This window comes from Eptesicus fuscus, chromosome 5 (genome assembly GCF_027574615.1).
Source record: "Eptesicus fuscus isolate TK198812 chromosome 5, DD_ASM_mEF_20220401, whole genome shotgun sequence".
NCBI lineage: Eukaryota > Metazoa > Chordata > Mammalia > Chiroptera > Vespertilionidae > Eptesicus > Eptesicus fuscus.
Window position 1 is genome coordinate 90584580 of NC_072477.1, and position 22907 is coordinate 90607486.

The 22907-nt window shown below is 38.2% G+C and overlaps 1 protein-coding gene across 1 annotated transcript in view; it reads left to right on the top strand.

Annotated features, from left to right (window-relative positions):
- Positions 1–22907, top strand: part of MIPOL1 (mirror-image polydactyly 1) — a 344977-nt gene that overhangs the window by 98506 nt on the left and 223564 nt on the right. Inside the window, exons 8-9 of the mRNA XM_054716560.1 lie at positions 5725–5758; positions 6018–6188. Of these exons, the coding sequence (XP_054572535.1) occupies positions 5725–5758; positions 6018–6188 (205 nt within the window). The remainder of the gene's footprint in view (positions 1–5724; positions 5759–6017; positions 6189–22907) is intronic.

The window sequence follows — 22907 nt, forward strand, 5'->3', positions numbered from 1 at the left end:
AAACCCACAACCTGGATATGTGCCTGGACTGGTAATCGAACTTTCCCTTTCTGTAGAGGAAGATGCACCAACCAACTGAGTCACACCAGCCAGGGCATGTTATTTGTTTTGTTACTTGGACCATTCGGTCTTTGGCTTCTGGAAACTCTCGATTGGTTTCTGTATCCCTTTGACATATCCTCATCGTTTTCATTTTTGAGTACTTTCATACTTTCTGGCACTTCAAGATGCTTCAGATCTACAAATGTGCCACACCCACCCTGGAATCAGCCACTCCTCAAAGGAACCCTGATTTCTTTTATTGGAAAGTGGTATTAGAAACCAAGATCTGGATGCCAGATGTGCTCATTGTTGCTGGGTGTGACTACTTCTAGGCCCAATCAGAAGAAAGAGCTAAGAAATGTAGGGTGGGGCAAAAGTAGGTTTACAGTTGTGAGTATGCAAAACACAGAGTTTATTCTTGTATTAATATTTATTAATTACTAGAGGCCCAGTGCATGAAATTCGTGAACCGGGGGCTGGAGAGGTTCCTCAGCCTGGCCTGCACCCTCTTCAATTTGGGATCACTGGCTCCTAACCGCTCACCTGCTTGCTTGCCTGATCACCCCTAACCACTCTGCCTGCCTGCCTGATGCTCCTAACTGCTCTCCCCTGCTGGCCAGATCACCCCTAACTGCTCCCCTACCGGCTTGATCGCCCCCTAACTTCTCCCCTGCCCTCCTGATTGCCCCCTAACTGCTCCCTTGCCAGCCTGATCACCCCTAATTGCCTCTGCCTCGGCCCCTGCCACCGTGGCTTTGTCCGGAAGGATATCCAGAAGAACGTACAGAAGACGTCTGGTCTAATTAGCATATTACCCTTTCATTAGTATAGATTGTATTATTTTCCATTTAAACAACTATAATCTTACTTTTGCCCCACCGTGTATATTTTTTATAGTTTTTATTATAATATATTAAAATTAGGATACCTTAAGGCTGAGTCTTTTTTATTTTGTTCTTGTAGCATTCATAATAAGGGAGTAGTGGGTAAAGGAGAAAAGGAGAAAACTCAATCCTAAGCCTATTTTTCAAGTTAATTAATCTATTTAATAAATATTTACCAAATATATACTATGTGTCAGGTTCAGTTCTGTTTGCTCAGTGCATAGCAGTATAGTCCCAGTTTAGGAAGAAGACATTAAGTAAATAATTACATAAATACTTAAAATAATATTAACTAATATGAAGAATTATTGCTTCCTAGGATCAGTGTATACTAATCTCTTAATGAATTATAATCTAGGAGTACATGTGTGTGTGTGGGGGGGGAGGGGCGGTTTTAGGAGAAACCATAAATAAGAAGGAAGAACAACAACAAAGGCTAATACTAGTATATCAGCACAGTTTTAAATGGCACTGTATAGGTTCCTTTCTGCTTAGCTGAAGCCTGTAGGTTCTGAACGTTCAATAGTGCATTTAAATGAAATCCTTCTTAAGATAGAACCAGTTTTTAACTGAGCTTTGCTTTACGGAAGCACCTTTGGAGGAATTGAGTATAGGTTGAAATGATAAATTATTTCACATCTCTTTTTTAATTCCCTATTTTTTGCTTCCTATAATCTTTAAATTCCTTCTGTTGTCTTTTTTCTCTTCTCCTTATCACTTCTGATCACTGTATCTTTAATGTCAAATGTGTTTTGTTTTATTATTCTGCCACTTCTCTGCCTTTCCTTACCCCTTGAATGTTCAGTGCTTTTTTCATTTTTACTTTTATCTAAAAATAGGAAAAAACATGTTTGCATACGTATATTGCAACTTTTGAGATTATGGTATGTTGTGTCAGTCTCTTTGTTATTGTTGGTGTATTCTTTATTAAGAGTGGTACTGTGTAAAATGAGACTGATAAAAAACAATTCAGAATTTCCTTGTTCGTTCTTTTAGCATGTGAGGTCAAAGTTTAGTTTCTTTCCATTGAACAAGGAGAATGACTATAGGTTCAGAAAGGAAAGACATAAAAGACATAATATTGAGTGATTTAGGGATAAATCAAGAAATGTGACATTTCCTGCATGGGTCTTTTCACTTAGAGTGCAAGGTTGTCAGTCAGAATTTGCATGGTATAGGAAATCAATTGAAACTTGAGCCCATGGACATTTACTTCAGCAAAATTCTTACTAATTATCATGTCTATGTCTAGTTAGAATGTTGTAGGCATAATTTAGAGTTTACAGAAGGTTGAGATTCTTGTATGCAATTGTAAACCTCATAATAATGATTTATAATTTATAGTTTCTCAGCTATACTTCATATAACACTATTATTTTAAGTCTTTATTAAACCAGTAAAGCTTTATGTTTTGTACAAGCTGCTAGTAAGCCTTAAACTTCAATAGACATTTTATATAGAAAAGTGAAGCCATATATAGCTGTTATATAGTTTTTTTTCCCCTAGCTGTTTTTTTTTGTCTAATTTTTATGTTTTCTTTTAACTGATAAAGTAAGTTATATACTTATTGTAGGACTGAATTTAACTTTCTGAAACCACTTTTTTTGATGATTAATCTTTAACTAGACATTGAACGATCCAGCTCAAAAAAAAAAAAGTCAAATATACTGAATTGGCACTTAAAGTGTATTAACCTAAAAACCTGGCCTCGTTTTTCAGTCCTCTGTGTCAGGGGTCAGCACCGTAAGGACCTGTGGTGCACGTTCAGCTTCCACCTGATTTTGTAAATGAAATTAGTATATTAGCTGTTTTTGTGTTACAAAGGCAGGTTAGTAGCTGTGACCGAGAACACAAGGCAAAGCCTAAAATGCTATCTCACCCCTTACAGAGAAAGGTTGCTGTCCTTGCTCTATATAATCTAGTGGAGACTAAATTATAATGTAGTTGATCTTTGCTACCTGTGACAAGTATTTCTGAGACTTTTAAATGAATACAGATAGAAAAATGCAAGTATTGGCTTTTTCTCTTTCCAAATTTATGTTTATATTGCACATTACTTTGTTTCTATGTAAACTTTCGAATCCCAAATTATCATTTGTTTATTTTTATTAAAGTTTTATTTTTCTCCAAATGACCATTTATTAATGACTTCAATTTTAAAGTATAATTTAGCAAAGCAAAATTGAGATGTAAGTGCTAAGTGGTTGACTTGGCTCACTCTTGACCTGCATGTCAGACCCAGCATACTTACGAAACATGATTCCAGTTTCTTCATCAGCAAAATGATCAGTCACTAGATATTATGTACTTTTAAGGATAATCACATAAATTAGTTATAGTCTGAATGCTAAATTCATGTGCCAAGGATTTAGTATAAACATTTGATACGAGAACTTAATTTTAAAAATTCTAGTTGTTGGTACAGAATTTTAATATTAGCCTGCATACAATTATCTTAACCATATCCTGTTGAAATATGTTAATTTAGAACATTGAAACCCTCTGGTAAAGTAATAATTTCTCACATTGCAGTGCCTGGAAAAAACTTACAAGTATTACATAGGCATTCCATATACTTTTTGTTATGTTTATTATTTATGATATATATATTAGGTAGCCTACCTATGCTGTTCTTTTCTTCCTGAATATATGTAATTCTTTGAAACAGAAAAGGGAGATTTATAACCTGTGGAACTAATTTTTTTTTTACAAACGTTGCCAGTGGTCTGCTAATCTAAATGTTCGAATGTAGCTTTTTACATTTTAAATTATCAAGTTGAATAAATTGTGAAGTTTAAAATTTTAAGTTGAGTTTTGTTTGACAATTGCCATAATAAACTCTTAGTCTGATTTCATTGAAAAATAACAACATTAAGGTAAATATTTCTCACTACATATGGCTTCCCTTTTATTTTTTTGAAAAATATTTTTATTGATTTCAGAGAGGAAGGTGGAAGGAGAGTGAGATAGAAACATCAATGATGAGAGAGAATCATTGATTGGCTACCTCCTACACACCCCACACTGGGGATGGAGTCCGCAACCCGGGCATGTGCCCTGACCCGGAATCAAACCATGACCTCTAGTTCATAAGCAGACACTCACCACTGAGCCATGCCCACCAGGCTATGGCTTCCTTTTTTAAAATCTTATTTATCCAACCAGTAACTGATGGTTGCATGCCACCATTCTTCAAATGCCTTCACATGTTCATAAATTAGCTGTAAGAATTTTATCTTATACTTTTTCACTAAGCTTTTTAAGTGATTGAAAAATAAGTGGAAGTCTTCACAGTTCTTGTAGAACAAGCTTTTATGAAGCAGTATATTTGGAAACTGTTGATTTATTTTGGGAGAGAAAAGATGAGAATGTTTGCCCTTGTTGAAATGTGGCAAATTCAAGAAGACATTAGTAGTTTAAGAAACAATAAGTTTATATATTTCAAAATTACTTTCCTGTTAACTTATACTGCTTAAGTATGTGTAGAAAATTCTTTATATATTTCTTCCTGTTAAGATGCATTGTTCTAAAATTTATACTTTACATCAAAGTAGCTATTTTATTGAATTATAGAGTTTGGGACAATTTTGTAACAAATTTATTGTGTCTTCTATTATTTTTTCCTAGTATTCTTTTTTTGTGGTAAGTGTTAAATCATAGGAACACAGAAATTGGGTGGCGGGGGGGAGGGGGCGCCCTGAATATCTAAACTTGGATATCTAAACTTTTTAGTACAATTTTAAAATAACTGAGGGCATTTAAAAAATCTACCTCATTTTACTATTACAGATTTTCATTTAATTTACCCAATTTAGTGGTTGCCTAGATCCGTGGTTGGCAAACTGTGGCTCGCGAGCCACATGCGGCTCTTCGGCCCCTTGAGTGTGGCTCTTCCACAAAATACCACGGCCTGGGCGAGTCTATTTTGAAGAAGTGGCGTTAGAAGAAGTTTAAGTTTAAAAAATTTGGCTCTCAAAAGAAATTTCAATTGTTGTACTGTTGATATTTGACTCTGTTGACTAATGAGTTTGCCGACCACGGGACTAGATTATAAATATTTTCTAAGATACATCGTTTAAATTTTTTCCCTTTACTGCATTTCTTCAATTCCCAAAATCAATAGTCACTTCTATAAGCACTGTGACTCTTACAAGACAAAGTGAATTTTTGAGGGGACCCAATTTGCTTTCTTTGTCTCTAATTGAATAATTCTATATTTGTAATGAGAAAGAGAAAATAACATTAGTCTTCTAAAAGTATGGTTCCGTTTTAGTCAGCCTTTCTGAATAGTATATTTGTTTTAATAAATAGGTAGCAGAGGGAGATTGTCAAGTCAAATTTAGAGGTAATTATTTGTCATTGCTTTCGAGGTAACATAGGTCAAATTTATAATAAAAAAAAAAACTCGCCTTGTTTTATTTCTAATCATGTCCAAAAAACAGAGGAATTATAGTTTCAGGTAAGAATTGAAAGTCCAGGAATAAATATAATGATGAGAGTGAGTGCTCCTATCGCTGGGGAACTTTCTTCATCTGAGCACATATGAACAATTGATCCTTGTAGTCATATATAGCAGTAAACATTAATAACTTAACAGTCTGAAGTCAGTGCAGGAGATATGGAGCATTATTGAAAGATGGAGTCGAGCAGGTGGCACTTTAATATGTTCAGTGTCATGGTTGACTCTAAAGACTAGTCGAATGAAATTACTTGAGGTTCTAAAGATTTAAAAAGCGAACTCATTTTGCTGCACTAAGGAAATGCTACTGATCAGGCTTTCTGTGTCCCTTTTTTCTAGGCTAGAAAATATTAACCCTGAAGAAAATGACATGGTAAGCCATTCTCTGAGGAGATTTCTTGATGTCAGTCTTATATCTTAGAGGCTTAAGTTCAATTGAGTGGGTTTCAAGAACTAAGATGTGGGAAAAAGGAGAATTGACACACTAATAATGTACATCTTTGCTGCAATATGAAAATTCAATAACTTCACTCAGTCAATTTACAATTCACATGTGCCTATTAATTAAAACCCTATATTAAATAAAATATATTAAAACTTCATGTCTGACTAACATATAATGGTGTTGGTAGACATTACAGGAATTACTGAACAGAATAAACAATGCAGACACAGGGATGGCTATTGAGAAGAATGGAGCTATAATTGTGGATAGGATCTACAAGACCAAGGCATGTGAAAAGAGAATAACTGCAGAAGAAATGAACGCAGTGATAGAAGAACGCGATGCTGCTTTGTCTCAGGTAACTGCATGTATCTGCAAAAGCATCTACCTACTGTTTCCCCGTCCTTTACCATTAAAAAATGACTTTTCCCACATATTCTTAATTCAACTCAGTTATTCCATATAATTAATATCACAATGGTAGATATATTAAAATAATCACATCTTTTGTTATATCAGTCTTCAAATACATACATCCTCATTTCTGTTAGCTTGTTATAAAAATACTAGAGGCCTGGTGCACAAAATTCGTGCACTGGGGAGGGGGTTGTCCCTCAGCCCAGCCTGTACCCTTTACAATCTGGGACCCCTTGGGGATGTCCCAACTGCCAGTTCGGGCCTAAACTGGTAGTCGGACGTCCCTCTCACAATCCGGGACTGCTGGCTCCTAACCACTTGCCTCATTTTGCTGCACTAAGGAAATGCTACCTGATTGCCCCTAACCCGCTTCTGCCTGCCAGCCTGATTACCCGCTAACTGCTCCCCTGCTGGCCTGATTGACACCTAACTGCTCCCCTGCCAGCCCGATCGCCCCCAACTGCCCTTCCCTGCCAGCCCAATCGCCCCCAACTGTCCTCCTCTGCAGGCCTGGTTTCCCCCAACTGCCCTCCCCTGCAGGCCTGGTCGCCCCCAACTGCCCTCCCCTGCCAGCCATCATGTGACAATGTGGGGGTGGCCATCTTGTGGTGGCCATCTTGTGATGACGTGGGGGCAGCCATCTTGTGATGACATGGGGTGGCCATCTTGTGAGAGCATGAGGGTCAATTTACATGTTACCTCTTTATTATATAGGATAATTATGTTCTTTAATGTAATCACTCAAACATGAAATTGACTTCTTATTTGAGTCGCAGTTTTGTGAGGGCTGAGATTATATCTTTACTAGAGGCCTAATGCATGAATTCTTGCATGGGTGGGGTCCTGCCGGCCCGGCTTCAATTGGGGTGGATTGGGGCCAGGCCTGTCAAGAGGAGGAGACAGCAGAGGTTGGTTGTCTGGCCCTCCCAGATCGGGGCCCAGGCAGGGCCAAGCCGGCTGGGGTGAGGGGCTGCAGGTGATTGGCTGGTGGGCCCTGCCCTGATTGGGTGGGGGGGCCGATTGGAGATGGGGCCGGACATGGGGAGGGGCTGTGGGTGGTGGGCTGGCCAGCCCCTTCCTCAAGTGGGCTGATGGGGGCTGATCAGGGGCCAGCGGCCTGGGGGAGGGTTCATGAGTGGTTGGCTGGCCAGCCCTGCCCCTGATCAGAGTGGGAGGGGCTATTGGGGGCAGAGCTGGCTGGGGGGAGGGGCTGTGGGCCGATTGGGGTGGTGGGGGCCTTGGAAGTGGGGCCTGCTGGGGGAGGGGTTGCAGGTGGTTGATTGGCCAACCCTGCCCCTGATTGGGTTGGGGGGGCCGATCTGGGGTGGGGCCTGGCGGGAGGAGGGGCTGCAGGAGGTTGGCCGGCCGGCCCCGCTCCCTATTGGGGTAGGAGGGAGATCAGGGGCAGGCCAGCCAGGGGGAGGGGCTGTGGGCTAATTGGGGTGGGAGAGTTCAATCGGGCAGGGCCGGCCAGGGGGAGGGGCCGTGGGAAGTTGGCTGCTGGCCCGCCCCACATCAGGCCATTTCGCTGGTTGTAAGAAAAGTAGCATATATATATATAAAGCCAGCGACTGGTTGTTCTGGTCATTATGGCGTTCTGGTTGCTGGCTTTATATATATATAGATTACTCTTTTATTCCCAGTGCCTAATTCAGTGCCTTTTAGTAAATATTGATAAATGAATCAAATTATTCCTGTATTCTTTTCTGAACATCACTTTCACCTTCCTACTCTACCCAAAACCTGATTGCCTCCCTGCGGCTCCTGCTCCTGCTGCAGGCCTGTCAGGCAATGGTGGTATTTCCTCCTGCAGTTATTCCAGTGGTGCGGAGGCTGGTTCCTCTACTCATTCGTGTTTTTAGATCATTGTTTTGTTTTCCTCTCTAAACACCTCCAGCTCTGAAGCTCATGCATCAGATTGTACCACCCATACATACTCCTGTTGAACTCATGTGCATACTCCTATGTCTCTTCATTTCCTAAAAATTTAGGATGTCTTTTACTGTTTCTTCATAATTCTTGTCATAATTCTTGATGATTTAACTTCCTATGTAGATGATTTTTTTAATATCCCAGACTCGCATCTTGAATTTCTCTTCTCCAGTCATCATGTCTTCTGCACTACTTCTGCCATCCCCCCTACGGTCACATCCTATCCCTGGTCATCACCCATCTCCATTGCAAGCCTCCCACTCTCTGACCACCCCTTATATATTTCCAGCTCACTTACTCTGCAACTCTGACTCTAGAAACTTTTCAACTGGCACCTATTCCTATTACCCTACATATTTTCCTATCCCTCAAGCTTCTTATGTCCTCACTTCCCTCTTTATCTAGCTTATATTTCATGGCTCACCATAATTATCACCAACTTGAATATAACATGAGCTTAGTTCTCTTGGCCCTCTCTTCCTTTGTCCTACTCACCCAGCAAAGCTTAAGCCTTAAACGTTTAACTTTCTGCCTGTTCTATGCCTTCAAGGATTTATATGGCAGGACAATATCACATAAATTTGCAAACTGAACTTACCTTAAATTTATGACCACTGTCTTCAAGTAGACCCTGATGTTACCTGACACTCTTCTTGCTTTTTTGTTAGTCCATTCAATCTTCCCTCTAGAGACTATTTTATCTCTTCTTTCTTCTCAGGTATCTCCCTCTCCTTCCAAATGGGAAAAGGACTCCTCTTGTCGCCATTTCACCCACCAGCCTACCTGCATTTGCACTCCTAGCTCTGACTTTTCTTCTTTCTTTCTTTCTTTCTTTTTTTTTTTTTACATGCATCCATTTAAGGAAATCTCTATTTCTGCATTAGTTCACATCTTTTCTTGCCTGCTTAAGGTTATCACCTAACCAACCAGTTGTCCCTTTTCTCTCCTACTTTATACAATATTTTCTATTAGTTCATGTCTATCACTATCTAAAGTGCTCTAGTATCTTCCTTGGATACTTCCATGGTGATGTTTTGGTAAGTCTTGGTCTACTTGAGGTCTGCCCTAGCACTTCTTTCCTTCCAAACTGAGAGCTGTGTATCCACTAGTCCTAGCAGATCCTGTGTTCCAGTGTTTGTCTCCTCAGCATTGTAAAACTGTGGGACACTCCATTGCTCTTTTCCGGGGTTTTAGGACTTAGCTGTAACTTCAAGCCCTATGCAGGTTTGGGATTTTGCAAATTATTTGAAGTGGATACAATTCTCAAATCTCCAATTTTGCCACTTCAGTCCAATATGACTGCCAAAAACTTAGAATTTCTCTCTCCTCCCACAGGAGTCCTCTGTGTGGCCAAAGCCTGCTTTCTCTGCCCTTGCCCATGTCTCAGTCTTTAAAACTCAGCTGGGAAATTACTGCAGATCTTCAAATCACCTCTCTCCAGTTAGCCCCTCCTCAGAGCTTAGTCACTTGGTCATTGTTACAGCAGCAGCCTTCAGATGATTTTTTAATTTATCTGGCTTATTCTTGGTTAGAGCATTGTTCTGCCACAAATTATTTCATCCTATCTAGATGCGGAGATATGACATTTATCTTTAGATTAGAATCAGAAAAGTCCTTAAACTTTTAAGACAGGCAAATGTTTTTACCATTGTTCTCTACCAAGTGTGTTCAATCTAGGATCATTCAATATATTGTTGAAGAGTTAGCCAAAACTAGTTTAATGTGCTTGGAAATAATTATAGTATAAAGTAAAACATTTGATTTTTTTTAATCACTTATTTTTTAATCTTTATTGTTGAAAGTATCATATATATATATCCCCCTGTTTTTTCCTGATTGCCCTCCTCTACCCAGTTCCTGACCTGCCCAAGCCTTCACCACCCTATTGTCTGTGGCCATGGGCAATGCATATATACATATAAGTTCTTTGGTTAATCTATTGCAGCCCCCGCCCCCTTCTCTCTGAGATTCCTCAGTCTGTTCCATGTTTCCATGCCGCTACTTCTATTTTATTCATCAGTTTATTTTGTTCATTAGATTTCACATATGGGTGAGATCATGTTATACTTGTCTTTCTCTGACTGATGTATTTTGCTCAGCATAATAATCTCTAGGCCCCTCCATGCTGTCTGAAAGGGTAAGAGATCCTTCTTTTCTTTTCTTTCTTTCTTTCTTTCTTTCTTTTTTTTTTTATAGCTGCATAGAATTCCGTTGTGTAAATGTACCACAGTTTGTTAATCCACTCATCTACTGATGGGCACTTAGGCTGTTTCCAGATCTTAGCTATTGTAAATAATACTGCTATGAACATAGGGATGTATATATTCTTTCTGGTAGGTGTTTCAGGATAGGATGTTGAAAAAAGAGATAGAGAAAGATATAAACAAGTGGAAGCATATACTGTGTTCATGGATTAGAAGAATTAACATCATTAAAATATCCATACTACCCAAAGCAATGTATAGATTCAATTCAATCCCTAGTAAAATACATATTTCGGCATATTTCACAGATCTGGGACAAATACTCCAAAAGTTTATATGGAACCAAAAAGACCCAGAATAGTTGCAGCAATCTTGAGAAAGAACAAAGTAGGAGGGATCACAATACCGGATATCAAGTTATACTAGCAAAGCCACTGTAACCAAAATAGCCTGGTACTAGAATAAGAGCAGGCATATAGGCCAATGGAAAAGAACAGAGAACCCAGAAATCAACCCAGGTCTTTACACTCAATTAATATTAGCTAGAGATTTTGAGCTTTCAGAAGGAATATCACAGAAATTTAACCTTAATATTAAAATTTATTTAGCACCAGGTATTTTCTAACTATATCTTCTGTATCGTGCCAGGATCACTTTAGTAGTCCCATTCTATGTAGCTACTGGAAATCTTCAAATTCTGTGATAACTTTTTGATTTTGATACATTTACTATATTTTTTCAAATCATGTTAAAATCATTTAGTTACTTGAACTGGCCTTATTAAAATCTTATCTTTTTCAAATTAACCCTTATAGTCTTATTTATTCAAATTCTCTTGTATCTTTTTCTGTTCCATATGGAGACTTGAAAGCCTTAAGATCTTTCATAGGATGAATTAAAATTTTTATAATTAGCACTTGTTTGGTTGAGGAATTGTCTTATTATCTCACATTTGTTTTCTTCTTTATCATTTTTCTTGGCTTACTAAAGCTAGCATATTCTACTTCAAATTTTTGAAATATCTATAATTAGAGGATAAAGCTAGAAACTCCTTCCCCCCCGCCCCCCACTAATTTTTTCTGGGATCTTAAGTTTCATAGGACCCAGAAGCTATCTATTTAATCTACCCACTAAATTGAGGAATTGTATCTGTGACTAATTTTCAATTTAACCAAATATTCATTTCCTCTTAATGTCTAGCCATTAGTACAGGCATTGGTTTCAGAGCATTTGACTGATAAATTATATTGTTTCAAATATATATTCAAACATCTATGTGACCATTAATATCCTAAGTCATACAGGCTAGTCTTAAAGACACAATTGGATCCAGGTCAGACATCAGGATTGGCAATTGATTAGCTTTTAGGGTTGACCTTATTGTGAGCTATAGTACTTCAGATAGCCATTTATGTGATTATGGAGGCTGTGAAGTCCAAAATCTGCAGTGGGCAAGTTGGATACTCAAGAGAGCCAATGCTGTATTTCCATTCTGAGCCTGAAGGGCTGAGAACCAGAAGAGCAGTTGATGTAAGTTCTAGTCAAAGTCTAAAGTCAAGAGTAGATCCAATATCCCAGTTTAAACAATGTCAGAGAGTATAAATTATTTCTTGCTCAGCCATTTATTCTATTTGGGCCTCCAATGGATTGGATGAGACCCACCCACATTGGGGAGAGAAATCTATTTTACTCAAGTCTACTGATTCCATTGTAATCTCATCCAGAAACTTTGTCACAGACACACCCAGAAATGGTGTGTAATCAAATATCTGGGCATCCCCTGGCCCAGTCAGGTTTTCATATAAAATTCGCCATTTCACCATTTCTAGGAGTTCTGACTAACTAGGCTAGTTTTGATTTGCAAGGATATGCATAGATGGGCAAGGCCTAGCAGCAGGAGGCTTTGGACTTCATTGATCCTTGTGGTTGGTGGTATAGTATAGAGTTGTCATTGATTTGACCCCAGCTAGTATCTGGTGCATAGGTGAGGGGCCCAGCCCTTGAGAACTGAATAAATTATGCATGAGAATAAGGTTGGGATATGGACTTTAGCCAAATGGGCCAAGCGAATTGTTAAAAAAAAAAAATGTTTGAAACACTAAAGCAAAGACTTGCAATACAGCAGGAAGGAAGGAAGGAAGTGGTAACTTTGGTGTGTACATGGGTATTTGGAATCTACTCCAGGCATAATGAATAATATGCTCATGGCTTTGAATTAATTTCATTCCCACCAACTGATAAGGATGGGACTTGGATTGTATTTCTAGGCTTGATCATGATCAGTTTGTGAACTACATGAAAGGAGCTTGCAAGGTAAAAACTTTTAGGATCAGAGCAAAGGCAGGCAAGAGCAGAAACTAGCACTATTTTCTTTCCCAGGTTAAACACCTCTGCATCCTTCAGTCTTTTCCTGGGTTTCGTTTTACTTTGTTGTCTTGTAGATGTTAATTTTCCTTCATTGATCTATCAAAGCTGAATTAATGATTATAAATTTCTATTACATGAGCATCATGCAGAGAAACTTCACTCACTGCGATTTTTGGAAATGAGTCATTCTAAATACCAAATTTTACTATAAAACCCTTTTAATTTATGCACTTTTGTTTATTTGTTGTTGACATATTTCTCCAACATTTAAATGCCTTCTTTATATATATATAAAAGTCTAAGTGACTGACCGTCCGTCCATCCAACCAACTGGCTGGTACTTGTGACATGCACTGGCAATCTATTCTAATTAAAGGGTAATATGCTAATTAGACCGGACATCTTCCGGACAAAGCCATGGTGGCAGGGCCAAGGCGGAGGTTGTTAGGGGCAATCAGGCTGGCAGGGGAGAGTAGTTAGGGCAGGGGTCCTCAAACTTTTTAAACAAGAGGCCAGTTCACTGTCCCTCAGACCATTGGAGGGCCGGACTATAGTTTAAAAAAAACTATGAACAAATTCCTATGCACACTGCACATATCTTATTTTGAAGTAAAATAACAAAATGGCAAAAACACCCACTTGTGGCCCGTGGGCTGTAGTTTGAGGATGCCTGAGTTAGGGGAATCAAGCCGGCAGGGGAGAGAAGTTAGAGGGATCAGGCCGGCAGGGGAGAGCAGTTAGGGGGTCAGGCTGGCAGGCCGGTGAGCGGTTAGGAGCTAGCGGTCTCAGGTTGCGAGAGGGATATCCCAGATTCGAGAGGATGCAGGCCAGGCTGAGGGACCCCCGTGCATGAATTTCATGACCCGGGCCTCTACTTTAAAAATAAACATTGACTGGTGCATGCATGATACATACAAAAGTTCCCATCGAATTTCTTAATAGTATTACTCCTTGGGGAATGCCATGTCATAGATTAAAATTGAAAGAAGGTGCAATCATCATGCTACTGAGAAATCTTAATAGTAAATGGGATCTTTGTAATGGTACTAGATTTATTATCAAAAGATTGTGACCTAACATAATCGAAGCTAAAGTATTAACAAGATCTGTGGAAGGAGAGGTTGTTCTGATTGGAAGAATTGATTTGTTCCCTTCTGACACTGGCCTCCTATTTAAATTGATTCGAAGACAGTTTCCCATGATGCCAGCATTTGCGATGACTATTAATAAATCACAAGGACAAACTCTAGACAGAGTAAGAATATTCCTGCTTGAACCCGTTTTCGGACATGGTCAGTTATATGTTGCTTTCTCTTGAGTTTGAAGAGCGCGACATTAAAATTGAAGTTGTAAATACTTCATCACAAGGGAAATTAGTCAAGCACTCTGAAAGTGTTTTTACTCTTAATGTGGTATACAGGAAGATATTAGGGTAAGTTTAATCAATTTATCAGTCATTGTTTTTATCAGTGTTGTTTTTATATCATGTTTTTGTTGTTTTTATATCATGTTTTTGTTGTTTTATGTCATGTCTTTGTTGCTGTTATATCATGTTGTTATTGTTTATTTATTAATCAATTTACATATTATTTTCATATACATTTTACTAATTTTCTTTCATCTTTGACACTTCTGTTATAGAGAAAGGGCGAATAGCAATATTAAAATATTTCTTCTAATTAATTTCCTTTCAGTGTACACGAATCTGTGCAGTGGGCCACGAGTCAAAATATAATTAGCACACATATTTTTGATCATTTAAGTTACTTTGTTTTTGTCAAATGCTATAATGAAAACTCTAGATCCTAAGGTCCTTCAGGTATAGTATTGACAAATATAAAAAGAATGGGAGGAGCAAGGGTTAATCATCATGGAAATTAAAGAAATTCAGCTAAATGTTTCACTAGTTAGGTTCCTTCTTCCCTATAGTGTGCAAGCTATAACAAGTATTAAGCTCCAGTTGCAGCAATAGGAAACATAAACCAAAAACAAGGAAACAGAAATCCAGTCCAGTAATATAATGAAGAAAATTCTATGAAGTCAGCTGAGCAATGTACAGAAAGTACAATTTGTGTGTTGCTTTATGACAAACAAATGGATAAAGGTAATGATGTGATGAAAATTATAAGGTAGCTATAATTGGTAGTTGGGTTGTCATTTTAAATAGGCAGACCTCTTTGTCAATGTGAATGCTTGAAATGGACTTGAAAGAGGAGGAGGATCCAGCCATGCAAAGAACTATGGAAAAGATCAACAATGCCATGAGAGGGAACATGCTTACTGTTTTGAAAGCACTGATAAAAATGTATCAAGCTTAAAGGTGCTTGAAGTGTACTGAGCAAGGAAGATAGTAGCAAGTGATGAAGGAGATGAGGTAGCCAGCAGACAAAACTGTATGGTGGGGAGTACAATTACAACTAAATGCAGAAGATATTGAAGGAGAAAGGCTATTGTAGTTGTCCAAGCAAAATATGAAGCTGACAGTGGCTCTGGGGAGCAAGTGACGATTTACAGAAGTAGGCAGATTTGGGACGTATTTCTATTATGCAGTGGGCGGGCCTTGAAGACAGATTGGATTTGGGCATAAACAAGGGGGAAGAATTAAGGTTGACTCCTATATTTGGGGCTTGAACACTTGTAATATTTGTTTCATATATTGTGATGGCCAAGTGTTGTTGTTTTTTTGGGGGGGGCGGCGATCAACATTTTTGGAGGGAAATTACATTCTTTCTTGGATATGGTATATTTGAGATAATTCTTAAAAATTCAAGTGGAGCCCTAGCCAGTTTGGCTCAGGGGACAGAGCGTCAGCCTGTGGACTGAAGGGTCCTGGGTTCGATTCTGGTCAAGGGCACATGCCTGGGTTGAGGGCACAGTCCCCAGTAGGGGCCTGCAGGAGGCAGCCAATCAATGATTCTCTCTCATCATTGATGTTTCTATCTCTTTCTCCCTCTCCCTTCCTCTCTGAAATCAATAAAAATACATTTTAAAAAAATTCAAGTGGAAATATTGAGCAGGTGCTTGGTTATTGCAGCCATCAACATACAGATAATTACATCTGTGGGAATAGATAAAACTAAGGAAAGATCATTGAGAAAAAAGCTTCTAGGACCAAGTTTTGTGATCTACCAACATTTAGCAGTTGGGCAAAGTGGGAGAGTTCCACCCAGGAGATTGGAAAGGATGGCAAATGAGGTAGGAGGACACTGAAGACAGTGTGGTGGTGTCTTTGAAGGCAAGGACAAAAGGTGTTTGCAAGATGAAAGTGATCAGTTCCCTTGAATGGTGTTGAGAGGTCAAGCAAGGTGAAGATGGAATACAGTTAGTTGGCCATGTGTATCCACTGGTTCCTCACCAGTGGGTTCAACAAACTGGACTGAAAAATATTTGGGGGGTGGGAGGGAAGTTACATTGTTGCTGATGTATATTATGTACTTAGGCCTGTGATGATTGGGTCTGCACGGGCAGTGAGGGAAGGAGGAGGCAGAGAGGCTGGGAGGCAGGGAACCTGATCAGTCCTGACCACTGTCCAGGCCTATGGACCCTACCTGTGCACTAATTTCATGCATTGGGCCTCTAGTTTTATATAAGAGACTTGAGCATCTGAGGACTTTGGTATCTACAGATCTCCTGCAGATTCTTTTAGGTTTGATCACATGGAAGATGTTGAGGGCCTTGACAAGAGTATTGTCTAGGATAGAGGCCACATTGGAGTAACTTGTACAAAGCACATGAATGAAGTCTGAGAAGATAAATATAGTAACATATTTTGAGATCCAGCATTCTATTTAGAACATTTTTGATCTGATTATGAATTTCTCACTTGATGTTCTATATAACCAAAGGTCACTGAAAAAGCAGATTAGAAAGTGTAACATACACTAACAAATCCACTTGAAGAGCAAACCCAAAATCTTGGCCAATGTTGTAACCATCAAAGTTAAACTTCTGATTTAACAAAAGGAAAAGATAACCTAGTTTCTTCTTCTCTTCGTTGTTAGTAGCATTGCTTTACTGTGTATCCCTTATCATTTGCATAGTGCCTACCATACAATAGATGCAAGGTATTAGAAGTTTGACAAAAAGCTCGTACTTGAAAATAAAATAAATCATAACATGTAGAGTTTAATTTTTCAGGAAAAATAGGAAGCATGTTTAACATGCTTTATTATAGTGATTGTAAAATTTGTATTAATATTTTCCTTGTCAATTTGCTTTTCTATCAATTAATTATTTGTCTGTGAATGATTTTCATCTTGCTAAAGATATTGTTGATATTTGATCTATTCTAATAACTTTTCATTTTCTTATTAAAAAAATTTTTACTACTTTTTAAAACAACAGATAAGTTTGTAAAGTACAGATAAACAACAAGATGGGAAAATTTGCTCATAAACTCATGTCCTATAAATAATAATATAAAGATTCTTTGTCTTTTTCTCAATACATGTTATATCATGCATACTACTTCGTAATCTGATTTCTCACTTTGATTTTCTATTTTGTCAGATATTCTTATAATTTATAATGTGGATATATTAAGATTTGTTGAACTTATCTGCTATTTGAGAGGGTGTTTATTTCTATTTTTTTTATAGTTCTGAACATCTTATAGCTACATTTTTATGTATATCCATGTTTATTTCCTTAGGAAATAATCCTAGAACAGAAAAACTGGATCAAAGAATGTAAACATTTTTAAATAAGTAAACTTTTAAATTGCCTTCTTAGATAATTGTAGCATAAAAGCATCCTTATTCTAAAGATAGGACTTTTTAAAGGAAACTGACGTTTTGTAGTAGCATTCCAGAAAACTACTTAATATTTTGTTGTATAAACTGTTATTTGGGCACAAAAATTCAAATTGCTATTTTTTTTTAACACATCTCTGATTTCTCAAGGAAAATTTTCAGTTAACATTATATTGGATTATATTTATCCTAAATTTTATCTTCAAAACAAAAATACATGCAACAAAATAGCTAGTAAACTTATACACCATATTTATACAAAGATTTCAGGAGGAATGCAAAGATATTTGCATATATTGTTCATGGAAGATTATTTGTCCTTAGGCCAAAGTGTCAGGACCATTAACATAAAGCTTGCATTTTCAGCATAGTATATCAAGGCCTTCACTCTTCTTTTGAAAATGATTCTGTAGCTGTGCTTGAACATTTGCATGCAGGTTTGTTTGACTAATTGCTACTTGACTCATCTATCATAATACTAAGCTCTGGGATCTCAAAAGATCAGATTTTCAAACCACTTCCTCGAATTAATTTAAATATTAATGTTGATGTCTTGAAAAGATTCAGGGGAAGGGAGTTTTTATTGTTACTAGTAGTCTGTTTCAATATTATAATCCCTTGGGAAAAAATCCAAAGTTATATATTTACTCACATTAATGTTAATCCTGTTATGGTAAAAAAAATTGTGATCTATAGTAATAAAAGGGTAATATGCTAATCAGACCGGACATCTTCCTGACGTCCTTCTGGACAAAGCCACAGTGGTGGGGGCCAAGGCAGAGGCAGTTAGGGACAATTAGGCCTGCAGGGGAGAGCAGTTTGGGGCATAAGGCCGGCAGGCAGAGGCAGTTAGAGGCGATCAGGCTGGCAGGGGAGGGCAGTTAAGGGGCGATCAGGCTGGCAGGGGAGCAGTTAGGGGCATCAGGCTGGCAGGCAGAGGCAGTTAGGGGCAATCAGGAAGGCAGGCAGGCAAGCTGTTAGGAGCCAGCGGTCCCGGATTACGAGAGGGATGTTTGACTACCGCAGGGATTGGGCCTAAACCGGCAGTTGGACATCCCCCAAGGGGTCTGGATTGGAGAGGGTGCAGGCCAGGCTGAGGAAACCCCCATACATGAATTTCGTGCACCCGACCTCTAGTAATACTATAAGTAGGTTAAATATGTAATCAAATGTGCTTTTAAATTACAACTTTTGGGGGAAGCATCTTCAAGAAATATAATTATAAATTTTAAGTGTGTTACAGATTATCATGAGTATGTCTTTTGGCTTAGTGATCATTATACATTGAGTTTTTCACTGTTAATATGTTTACATTTTATCTGTTCACAATTGTTATTTCAGATAAAATTTACACACAAAAAATATGTAAATATGAAATCAGCAATTTAATGAGTTTTGACAAATACCTATACCCATGTGGCCACATCTTTAGAACATTTTAATAACTAATTCAGAAAGTCTCCCTATTTATTTCCCTTCCCTTCCAATTATCCTGCTTTACCCAAACAATTTTTCTGATGTTTTTAGCCATAGATTTATTCTGCTTTTTCTAGAACTTCATATTAATGGAATCATACAGTAACAGCAAAATATTTGTGATATTCATCCATGTTGTTCTTTGTATAAGTAGTTTGTTCCTTTTGTTGATAAGTAATATTTCATTGTATAATATTACATTTATTATTTATTCTCTTGATGGACATTTGGAGCTGTCCAATTTTTGTCTATTATGATTAAGACTACTGTGAGAATTCTGTCTTTTTGTGGACATACATTTTCATTCTTTCTTAAGTACCTAAAAGTGGAATTGCTGAGTTATACAGTTCGTTAAGTATTTATTTTTAAAATAAATTAACAAATTATTGGTTGAAGTTGCTGTATCATTTTACACTCTCATCAGAGATTTGGGAGTTTTGATTGCTTCATATACTCACCAACAATTGGTGGTGTCATTATTTTTCATTGTAGTGATTTTAATGGGTTTATAATGGTATATTATTGTTGTTTTAATTTGCATATCCCAGTAACTAAAGATGTTGAATATGTTTTAATGTGCTTCTTGGCCAATATGAAGATCTATCTATTCAGGTCTTTTACCTATCTTTTAATTGGGTGATTTAGCCTTTTAGTATTGATTTTTAAAAGTTCTCTTCTGAGGTCTATTGTCAGATATATGTATTTAAGAATATTTTCTCCGTATTTATTTTCTTAATTCTATGTGTTGATGTGCACAAGTTTTTAATTTCAGTGGTCTAATAAATCAATTTTAATGTATTTTGTCTAAGAAATATTTTCTCACCCCATGATTGCAGAGATACTATCCTATGTTTTTTTCTATAAGCTTTATTTAGTTTTTACTTTTAATATGTGATTAACTTTGCGTTAATTATTGTGTATGGTATAAGATCAAGCTTGGTGTTTATTTTCTTAACAGGTTAATATTCAATTCTAGCACTATTTGTTGAAAATGTGGGTTTTTTCCCCCCTTTGAATGGCTTTGGTGACATTTTTTTAAATAACATGATCATATAAGTGTGTGTCTGTTTTTAGATATGTTATTTTATTGTAATGATCCATTTGTCTATCCTTATTCCAATGCTATACTGCATTGGTTGCAGTGAATTCTGCTGTCAATGCCTGAGGTATTGATAGTCCTCCAACTTTGTTGTTTCTTATGGTTGTTTTATTTGTTACTAGAGGCCCAGTGCACGAAATTCATGCACAGAGGGGGTTGTCCCTCAGCCCAGCCTGCACCCTCTCCAATCTGGGACCCCTAGAGGGCAGTCGGACATCCCTCTCACAATCCAGGACTGCTGGCTCCCAACTGCTCACCTGCCTGCCTTCCTGATTGCCCCTAACCGCTTTTGCCTGCCAGCCTGATCACCCCCTAACCACTCCCCTGTCAGCCTGATTGATGCCTAACTGCTCCCCTGCCAGCCTGTTTGCCCCCACCTTTCCTCCTCTGCCGGCCTGGTCACCCCTAACTGCCCTCCCCTGCTGGCTTGATCACCCCCAACTGCCCTCCCTTGCAGGTCTGGTGCCTCCCAACTGCCCTCCCCTGCTGGCCATCTTGTGCCAGCCATCTTGTGTCCACATGGGGGCAGGATCTTTGACCACATGGGGGCAGCCATATTGTGTGTTGGAGTGATGGTCAATCTGCATATTACTCTTTTATTAGATAGGATAGAGGCCTGGTGCAGTGGTGGGGGCCAGCTGGTTTGCCCTGAAAGGGGTCCCAGATCAAGGTGGGGGTTCCCTTGGGGTGTAGGGCAGCCTGAGCAAGGGGCCTGTGGTGGTTTGCAGGCCAGCCACGCCCCCTGGCGACCCAAGCGGAGGCCCTGGTATCTGGAATTTATTTACCTTCTACAATTGAAACTTTGTATCCTGGAGCGGAGCCAAGCCTCCTGCTTGCTCCGTGGCTGGCAGCCATTTTTGTTGGGATTAATTCACCTTCCATGATTGAAACTTTGTAGCCTGGAGTGGAGGCCTAGGCCGGCCAGGGCTGCAGAAGCTTTGCTTCCTCTGTTGCCGGGGACAACCCTGGCCTGCTCTTTCCAGCTCTGTGGCTGCTGCCATTTCTGTTTCGATTTGTTTACCTTCTATAATTGAAACTTTGTAGCTTGAGTGGAGGCTTAGGCCAGGCAAGGGCAGGTGGAAAGCTTGGCTTCCTCTGTTGCCTGGGAAACCTTGCTCTCTGTGGCTGTAGCCATCTTGGTTGGGTTTATTTGCATACTCGCTCTGATTGGCTGGTGGGTGTGGCTGGTGGGTGTAGCGAAGGTATGGTCAATTTGCATATTACTCTATTCTTAGGTAGGATTATTAGGTTGGATAGGTTCTTTGTATTTTCCTATAAATGTTAAAATCAGATTCCCAATTTGCATAAAAAGCCTGTTGGGATATGATTGGATCTCTAGATCAACAGAGTGAAGGGGAATTTACATGTTAATTTTTTGTTTTTCAATCTATGGTATTTCTTACAATGTTCTTAATATTAATAAATGCACCACATGGTTAAGTTGTAAGAATCTTAAAATAGTCTAATTTAATTTGCCTTCATTCTTTAGATATAGTGATATATATTTTAATATTTATTTTGATTCAAATAATAAATTGTCTTTCAAGGAAATTATGAGAAGTAAAAATATACTCTTCTATGTTTATACATTTATCATTTTAGGTACTTTTTATTTCTTCATGTTAGAATGAATTTTAATTTTGTGTTATTTTCCTTAATTTAAATAACATCTTTTAACATTTCTTTCTTCCTTTTTTCCTTCTTTCCTCTCTTTTTGTCATTCCCTTCTCTTTTTCTCTTTTCTAATACACATCTGCTGTTGTTGAGTTCAGTTCTCATTGAGATGAATATAGCTTCATTTCAGCCTCATTTGTTAATGACATATTCACTAGATATAGATGGATATACTGTATAAGCCAGATATAAGATGCCCTAAGTCTTCTGTACTCCAGATATAGTCTTTCTTGCCCCCATTGTATAGTTAATAGCAGTCTAATTTCCTTGGTAGTCAGGATCAGTTATCCCAACCAGTTCAGTGACCTCCTTTTTTACATATTGACTCAGAGGTATGAGAAACCCTAAGCAACCACATGACAGTTTCAACTTCCAGTTCAACAGAATGTTTGTCTCTAGGTGGAAGTTTTTCTCTCCTTGGAGCTAAGACCACTATATTAGCAGGACCTGTTTGTAGAAATGTAAAACAAAAGTTTTGCTAGTGTATCACTATGGGTAATAGTGAATGAAGCCATTCATAGTTCTATCACTCTTTTCCCGGACCCATGAATTCTGTCGATGGATAAAAAGCACCACACATCGTTCTCTGACTTAGAGCATATGTATTGCCATGTAGAACCTTACCCTCGCCTCTCAAGGTACTGCCACCTAATTAGCACTATAACCAAGTCTTCAGAAATTCATTTCACAGTTTTATCAAGCCAGATGCATCAAGATAGTGGGAACATGGAAAGATCAGCAAATTTCATGAGCATGGGCCCATTGTCATGCTTCATTTGCTATGCAGTGAGTTCCTTGATGAGAACAATGCTGTGTGGAATCCCATGGTAGTACAGGTAGTCTGTGAGTCTGTGAATGGTTGTTTTTGCATAAGCATTGCATCTAGGGAAGCAAATCCATATCCAGAGGAATTGTTTATTTCAGTAATAACAGTAAAGAGCTGTTTTAGTAAGAAGGTAGAATAGAATGTTGGGACCCAAGAGTAGAGTTTCACAGTTAAGGATTAAAGAGAACTAAGAATAAGACACTGGTTGTGGGTATTGTTTGAAGATACATTTTATTAGAATAAATGAGTCAAGAAATTGTGAAAAAGTCTTGCTTTGTCTAGAATATTGGCAAGAAATTTTCTTTTTAAAATGTAGGAAAGTAACCTTGCT